The sequence below is a fragment of the Capricornis sumatraensis genome, chromosome 4 (assembly GCF_032405125.1).
Source record: "Capricornis sumatraensis isolate serow.1 chromosome 4, serow.2, whole genome shotgun sequence".
NCBI lineage: Eukaryota > Metazoa > Chordata > Mammalia > Artiodactyla > Bovidae > Capricornis > Capricornis sumatraensis.
In genome coordinates, this window is record NC_091072.1 from 72,947,637 (window position 1) to 72,956,639 (window position 9,003).

A 9,003-nucleotide genomic window follows, 5' to 3' on the forward strand; every position below is an offset into this window, starting at 1 on the left:
TCTTGAACAAATTGTCCACAGCTACCAGACTACTTAGAGGTCCTTCACTTGAGAAGGTAAAATAATGGAGCTAACACAAAGACCTTCCTTTCCCTGAGATGCATGGCATTTCTTAGGACCCATGCTAACAAGGGTTATTACACCACAGGAATTATCAGGGATGTGAATGAAAAAGCAGGTTCCCCCCGCCAGCCCATCTCCATATTTGCACATCTAGTTTCAGAAGAACTGAACCAAGGAGACAGAAGGTCAGTTAATGAAAAATTAGAAAAGTGGAAAACTAGAAACATGTTGTAACACTGACAGGAGGCACTGGCTTTTGACCAAGTTATTTTACATTATTAAACTTATAAAATGAGGAGGCTGAACTAGATGATGTCTAAGGCCACCATATTCTAATTTTCTATGATTCTAGGTTGACTCCAATTTGCAGGAAAAGACAAGACATGAAAACTTGAAGGTAAACTTAACTTTGGGAAACCATATGTAATTTTTTAATGCAATAGGTATGTACCCTATTTAAAAGCACATAATCAATCCTATAATTTGGATTTTTGTCTATAGGACTTTCTTACAAGAGAGCATATCCACTGAACAAAAAGGATACGCATAACAGTCATTGGTTTTCAGGAACAGGAGAAAGAGTAGAAGCTAACTCTGAAGGCCTTCTTTCAACTTAATCCATAGATTTTCTTGCTGCCAACTTAAGAAAGCTCTTAGAAATATACATGGCCATTTAAAATTCAACAAATTGCTATAAGCAAACATGGCCCATTCTTTTTAACTTTGCATAGTATTTCATAAAACAAACAAATCAAGAGTCATTTAACCACTCACTATACAGAAAATAAATAATTTTTAAAAATTCAACAAGTTATTATGAAGAATTGGAGAGTATAGTTTGTAGTGAAGACAGAAAGACTCTGAGCAACAGAGAAAAAGCCCTTGGTTTGATTCACTAAAGAAAGTGTGGAAGGGGGGAAATGAACTGGAATTTTACCTTGATAAAACTTAAGATTCTACAGTATGAAAGAAGGGAAAACAAATAACAAAATTAAGACTTTAATTGACTTTAAAAAATAACAGAAAGAAAACCAAGAACAAAGGCATTCAAGGTCAGTTCAAGTTCCTAAAAATACTTGTTTGTTTTTGCTTGTACATATACCGTATAGTTTCCCCCATAGCTCAGTCGGTAAAGAATCTGCCTGCAATGCAGGAGACCTGGGTTCAATTCCTGAGTCAGTAAGATCCCCTGGAGAAGGAAATGGCTACCCATTCCAGGATTCTTGCCTGGAGAATCCCATGGACAGAGGAGCCCAGCAGGCTACATACAGTCCATGGGGTCACAAGAGTCAGACACGATTTAGTGACTAAATCACCACCACCATACTGTGTAAAGAAACTCTGGAAGATACTACTAACAGTGCTTACCTGCTCAGGGAGGCGGGACATGCACAGATGAGAGACAGGTATAAAGGGGAGACTTTTTACTGAGGTCTTCTTTACTGCAGAGCTTTTACTCCATTTTTAACCATGGAAACATATTACCTATTTTATTTTTTGGCTACACCACACGGCTTATGGGATCTCAGTTCCCCAGCCAAGGATCCAACCCGCACCCCCTGCAGTGGAAGCACGGAGCCTTAACCACTGGATCACCAGGAAAGTCCTTGTATCACCTATTTGTAATATTAAATACATTTAAAAGTTTAATGTCCTTTAAATTCAATTATTTGCAGGTAGCACTTGAAAAACAAGAAAGAAACACTTTGTTAGGAGACATCCAAAGGAAGTACCAAGAGGCGAAGAACATTCTGTAGCACTGGGAGGGCTGAGACAACTCAGAGAAAGGACGACCTGGACGGTGGAGGACCATCTGGGGAGGTCAGGCGGAAAGTTAAAGGAACACCACTGCTCAGGGCCCCAAGCAACTCACGACAGCTCGCACCAGTACCAGCTTGTACAGCAGTACCTTGAAAATGGGACACACATATCTTATGGCCCTGTGTCCCTGGACACTGTCAAGTCTACAATGGGATGAAACCAGAACTTTACTAATAGGGAACTAGCTTTCTTTCATCCTCTAAAATAAAGAGAGAAGGAAATGAGAAACCAGTTTCCATGAGTCCCAAAAATGATCAATGAGGTAGAAAATGAGAACCAAAAAGAAAAATTAAGAAATCCATTTGTAGCATTAAGCAAGGAGAAGAGATTTTCACTTTGCAGGAATTACTTAAGGCAGCCCTTGAGAAACAAACAGAAAGAATGTCCTCTTAAAGTCATTTCTCCTCGCAGGATGTTTTGGTTTGTGGGTTGATTCCCAGTGTGCTTCCTCGTAGGGGAGACCTTGCTAATTTGGCCCAGTGAAAGGCCTATTTAGTAAGAAGTATTAGTAATGCTGGTGAAGATATGCAAGTGAATTTGAACAAGCCTATTTCTTTAATCAACTGAAGAAGTCTTTATTTAAAAATAAAATCAATATCTCTCAAGTGCTACTAATTCCCTCTCTTGTCATAGGTGTTTATTTGCTTTATAATAATCATTAAACTAAGCATTTATATTTTATATATATATAAAAGCACTTATATTTTAAGAATTTTTCTGCATGGTGGTGTATTTCAGTTGTTTTTTTTTTTTAAGAATTTTAAAAACACAATTAAAGTTATCCTTTCCATAAACTATTTACCCTGTGGTGAGGCCAAAGACCAAAATCAGATTTCCTATCATGAAGAGTCAGTCCCCTACTGGAGTGCCATTAATATCTGGCCTACCCAAAAAGGGGTAGCCATTAGGGCCAGAGACCCACTGTCTTTGGGGCCTCACTTCCAAGTTAGCACCACTGAAGTCTAAGGCATTGGGAATGAAAAGAGGCTGTCTACAGGGCAGGAACCAGGGGAAAAGGCATGCAAAGGAAAACTAGGTTCTGATAATGAACCTAGTTCTCTAGTTTTAAGAAAACGAAATTTAATCTGTATCTGAGTTGGAAAAACAAATAGTTCAAATAAAAGCAAAGCGGTTTTAGCCACCTGAAAGGCAGCATCCACAGGGCCTTACCTATCGGTTTATTGCCATAAGGCTTCCCTGGTGGCTCAGAGGGTAAAGAGTCTGCCTGCAATGCGGGAGGCCTAGGTTCAGTCCCTGGGTTGGCAAGATCCCCTGGAGAAGGAAATGGCAACCCATTCCAGTACTCCTGCCCAGAAAATCCCGGTCAGGGGAGTCTGGTAGTCTACAGTCCATGGGGTTGCAAAGAGTCGGACTTCCACTTTATTGCCATAGGACTATTTTCTGAAAAAGTTCTACTAAGACTATGGATGCCAGAGCAGGAAAGAGGAGGGAAACATATCTTAAAATATTTCAAAATTTTACAATCGATGAAATATTCTTCTAAAAACAGCCTAAGATTCCACGTTTCCTTATTCACTAACCCAGATATTTAAACTTTGTCTCCTTCCTCACCCACCTACCCCTATTCAGCAAAGGCCCAGATTAAAATTTTAGATTTTAAAAGAGGGATGAGGAAACAAGGAAATCGAAGACAGTTTATGAAAACTTAGTCCCAGAATTTGACACGTGACAAAGTCCTTAGAAGCCTTGTTCAACTGCTCAGTTCCTAGATGAGACATTTAGGCACAGAGAGGTGAAGTGGCTTACTAAAGGACATGAACTAGTTTTGAAAAGATTTTTTCTTTATGTACTACTTTCCCCCGCCATGAACTATTTGTAGCAGCTTAAAAAACACACATACTAAAAAAGATAACTATAAATAATAAACATGGTGAATTATGATAGAGCAAGGATTTCTTCTAATCTAGTACTTTTTATATCATATAATGTTTTGTTCCTTAAACTTTCTAAATTTCCCAGTAGAAGTTATAGGCTATTGATTCTGCTTTGTTCCCAGTAGATAGCTGTTCTGAGCTGCAAGAGAAGTTTGCAGGTGAAGGGCCATTTTGTGTAGAAAATTACTCAACTGTTTTTGCCACTCAGAACTAAGATGCCTCCACAACTATAGCTTAATCAAGAGATCTGTTCACCTCAAGTCTTACTTCTGGCCAGTTGTTAAGACAAAAAAACAAATTTCTTCCCAAACTTAGACTGAAAGGCAATTTTAGTTAAGGTCAGTTTAGAAGGCAGTTTGGTTAATAAAGGCAGTTAAGCTTTATATTTGTAAATATGTAATTACACAAAGTCCTTTCCCCCTTCATCTGGAAACACCTTTGGATTTAATTCTTTCAATGACACCTGTCAAATGAGGGATCTCTAAAATGCTGTCTGATGTCAGCCTTTAGCATTTATGGCTAACTACTTGGCTTTTGGATTAACTGGGGGCTTTGCTTCTTCACTTGTTGCTTAGCTTCAAAAGATAATCATGAGAAAGAAACCCAAAGTTTTAGTCAAATATGCTAGGGAAATTTGTAACTCTTGGCCAAATGGAGATTAGTATTTCTTTCACTCACACTCCCTACCAGCAGGAATAACAGAACTGATTCTCATGTTAAGAGTCAGTGCTGGTGGAACTCAGACAACTGTGTAACAAGGCCAAAGACCTGGTCTTCTCACTGGCCCAGTTTGGTTTACTCTGTTCTATTGCTGTCCCCAGTGATTATGGTCTAATGTCACAAAGGAGGCTAGGTTAGAGTACAAATTCATCTGTTACGTTAACAATAGGCTCTGTCGATACTGCAATATCATTTTTATATTTAAAGATAGGATTCTCAATGTGTGTGTGAGCCAAGATTCTACAGGGCTGCACCATCTCTCACTATGCCATTTTTTCTTGCACTATATCAAACAGTCCCCATTTCATTTATGTAACCCCCTCCCTTTTTTTAAATAAATCTTTTTCTGATTTGACATGGAGCCAAAAACAGAAGCCTTATTAACAGACTGAGAAGTGCCAAGACCCACAAATGACTCTTGGTAGCAATTAAACCAAAAAAGAACCCCCATAAACCAGAACTGAAACAAAAGTTTAACTACTTATCCAAACTCTGGCAAAGAGACACAACTCTTTCTCCCCCTCTCCCCTAAGCCTGTTAGGAAAGGGGCATCTGACGCTGCTGCTCCTTCTCCTCCAACTCACTTTCTGCGTCAAATAGTATGGGTCAAAGTCCTCCAGGGGAACCGCGACCAAGCCTTGTGGGATGTCCCCGTAGATGAAAGGCAAACTCTTCCCTGCCTCCAGGTCACTGTTTGGCTTGGGCTTGCTGTCCTCATCGTCCTCCCGATGACTGCCGTCGGCCTTGGGCGGTTTCTTGAGCTTGCTCTCGGCAATGCGCCTCTCGATGTTTGCCAGTGACTCAGGGGTGAAAGGCTTGAAACTATCAGGGCCTGGTGGTGCGAGCAGCCGCGCTGCCATCTTCTCATCCTGCAGCAGCTTCGTTAGTTATGCTGCGTCCAGGACAGGTCAGCTCTGGAAGAAACAGCAACACAGACAGCATTAATCAATCACTACTCTAAAAGGAGGCCAGACCAAACCATCTCACGCTCAACCTCCATTCACAGTCTTCGCAACATGTAGTTTCTTCCATGACACGGTTATTTTTCTCTTCAGAAAATCTGTGACATGAACGGACAAGGCGATGTTCATAACCACCCCCTCAGGGGAATGAGCCGGAGAAGGCAATGGCACCTCACTCCAGTACTCTTGCCTGGAAAATCCCATGGACGGAGGAGCCTGGGAGGCTGCAGTCCATGGGGTTGCTAAGAGCTGGACACGACTGAGCAACTTCCCTTTCACTTTTCACTTTCATGCATTGGAGAAGGAAACGGCAACCCACTCCAGTGTTCTTGCCAGGAGAATCCCAGGGACAGGGGAGCCTGGTGGGCTGCCATCTCTGGGATCACACAGAGTCGGATATGACTGAAGTGACTTAGCAGCAGTAGCAGCAGGGGAATGAGCAGCCAAGGAGATCAAAACATGGGAGTCTTCTGGATTGCTAGTTTTTATTACTGACTTAGACACAACTTACCATCAGGGACCAACTCCAAAGATACATTCCATACCCTCCATGTTTAAGTGAAAAAAGTCAGACAAATACAAGTACTATATGCTATCACTATATGTGGAACCTAAAAATGACAAGAGACTAGAGAATATAACAAAAGAGAAGCCGACTCAAGATATAGAGAAGTCACTAGTTTGTTGTTTAGGTGCTAATTCGTGTCCAACTCTTTTGCGACCCCATGGAATGTAGCCTGCCAGGCACCTCTGTCCATGGGATTTCCCAGGCAAGAATACTGGAGGGGGTTGTCATTTCCTTCTCCAGGGAACCTTCCTGACCCACGGATTGAACCCATGCCTCCTGTATCAGCAAGTGGATTCTTCACCAGAGCCTCCAGGGAAGCCCAAACCAGTGGTTACCAGTGAGGAAAGGGGAGGAGGGGGGGTAATCTAGGGATGAAGAGGTACAAACTATTAGGTGTAAAATAAGCTACAAGGATATAAAGGACAACACAGGGAATGTAGCCAATATTTCATAATAACTATAAATGGAATATAACCTTTAAAAACTGTGAATCACAAAATTATATACCTGTAACATATAATATTGTACAGCAACTATACTTTACTAAAAAACAGAAAAGAGATTTTTCTTACAGACAACATTTTAAAAAAATAAAGATCTATTCCATACTCTCAAGGAACGTCTATTCTAAGTAAATGAGGATATTTAACACCTCCCAGAGGTGCACATCCACTCTGGAAATCTGCGCTCAAGTCATCTTCCTCTCCTAGAACTCTACTCCCGAAAGACCGACTCCTTCTCCCAAGGACCACACAAGGGCAAACTGTCACTCTTTCCACATTTCAGCTTCTGGAAACACTGAACCCTGCAAAACTTTGGAGGCACAACATACAGCATAAAAGCACTGCCATGGGCTTCGGCTCTTTCGTTTCTAGTTCTTTTTCAACTCGCACAGTTTTGTAAAAGTCGGTCTGGGATAAAAGTCCAGACCAAGCTGATGGCCAAGCTCATGCCAGAGAAAAATCACAAAGCAATTTTCTTCAAGGAGAGGGCAGACATTGCTCCACGCACCTCCCACTCAGCAACAGGAAAGCAAGTGGAGGCGGAATCTTAAGACACTTTCCTCTGAGGCAACAGCCTTGCAGGGTGAACGACAGCAGAAAGGCCCCTGAGCTGGGCTCACGCCAGAAGGGCAGGAAGTGAGAACTGAATCACAATGCAAATTCCCTTCTCAACAGAGAACCTGAAGGAGTGCCATACGCGAGCCAACGGTTTCTGAGCAAGGGATCGGAAAAGCCCATTTCCGTGTATGTTTATACAGAGTCCTAGGTTACTGAAATACACATCTGGGAACAAGGGCTCCCTACTGTCAAAGCCACAGTGTTAGAAAGGCCACAGGCAGGTGAGTCTCCCGGTGAAAGCTCTAGTGGCGCGGTGCTGCTGCTTCTCCCCTTCATCCTGTGAGCTCTACAGACTACCCAGGAAATTGTCTTGAAAGGCCAAAGACTGTTCCTTTCCTCCTGCTTAGCCCTTAGGGTCCTCTTCAAGGTAAGTATCCATAAAACTTGAGGCTCCTCAAGAGAACAGTAGTAGAGTTATCTCTAAATAATTTGGCAGTGAAATACCCAAGGGCTCTTTTCATATTACAAATACACCTGCTGCTGCTGCTAAGTCGCTTCAGTCGTGTCCAACTCTGTGCGACCCCATAGACGGCAGCCCATCAGGCTCCCTCGTCCCTGGGATTCTCCAGGCAAGAACACTGGAGTGGGTTGCCATTTCCTTCTCCAATGCATGAAAGTGAAAAGTCAAAGTGAAATCGCTCAGTCGTGTCCAACTCTTTGTGATCCCATGGACCGCAGCCCACCAGGCTCCTCCATCCATGGGATTTTCCAGGCAACAGTACTGGAGTGGGGTGCCACTGCCTTCTCCGCAGACAGCCCCAATTCTCCAATGGTGGTGAGGTGGTGGTGACATTTTCCAAAGGCAGTGCATGGTATCCATGCAGGCTGATCAGCTCACTGGGCTACAGACTGCCACCAGGGAGGCCAGAACCACAAGTTCGCTCCCACTGCACGCACACAAAACGCCGTCCCACGGATGGTGGGATCAAAGAAATCATTTCATGTATGAGGCATGGGATTTTAGAGCTGCGAGGGATTTTATATATCTAGACCATTTCAAGAATTAGGAAACATGCAGTCAAAAGAGATGAAACAATTTGCCCAAAGTCACATGGCCAGGGGAAAAAAAAATCACAAAGAACTCTGACTCTTCCTACTCATACTTCTCTTATTATGACAAGTATCAGTTGCCCATCTTCTGATCCTACTCTGACTCCCACTATTCCTCAACAGGAATAATCTGGTTCAAGCAAATCACAGGCTAATGCCAATGGTTCTACTGATCTAAGACTTTACTCATATTGTTTTCCCCAAACTTAAAATTCCTTTCCTCTTATCAGTCCCCGAATTGCCTTACTCCTCCAGAGAACCTTCCCATCAGCTCCAGGCTTTACTAATTTTTTTCCATGTGTGAACTCCTACAGCTTTGTCATGATCTCAGCTAACATTCATCACATGTTTGCTATGTCCAGGTATTGTTCCAAGCACCTTGCTTGTATTAAGTCATTTAATCTCCAGGAAAAACTCTAAGGTAGATATTATTATTGTCCCCATTTAACAGATGAGGAAAAAAGAGGCAGAGACCTAACTAACATAACTCGTCCAAAGCTACACAGCTGAAAAACAACAAAGTCAGGATTCAAGACATCCTATTCACATTTGTTTTGGCTCTCCGTTATTAATCACTTGCACTATATAAATCCTCAGAGGGCTTGAGGGGTATCTTAAACTTCTTTTGTATCCTTTTCACAGAGAATAAGATTATGCCTGGAACCCATTATTGGTCCAATACCTGTGACTCCTTGGCTTCCACAGCCACACTCATTCTCAACCTTGGGTCACCCTCGGTTTCTCTTAGACGGCAAGGAATACTGCAAAAGGAAGTCACTGCAGATGCTGACAAATTCTTGTGA

The 9,003-nt window shown here is 42.2% G+C and overlaps 1 protein-coding gene across 5 annotated transcripts in view; it reads right to left on the reverse strand.

The window, feature by feature from the left end:
* Window positions 1-5,359, reverse strand: part of SCN8A (sodium voltage-gated channel alpha subunit 8) — a 122,531-nt gene extending 117,172 nt beyond the window's left edge. For all 5 annotated transcript variants that reach the window (XM_068970581.1, XM_068970578.1, XM_068970577.1 and 2 more), the window contains exon 1: window positions 5,084-5,359. In XM_068970581.1, the coding sequence (XP_068826682.1) occupies window positions 5,084-5,359 (276 nt within the window). The remainder of the gene's footprint in view (window positions 1-5,083) is intronic.
* Window positions 5,360-9,003: the final 3,644 nt, after the last annotated feature.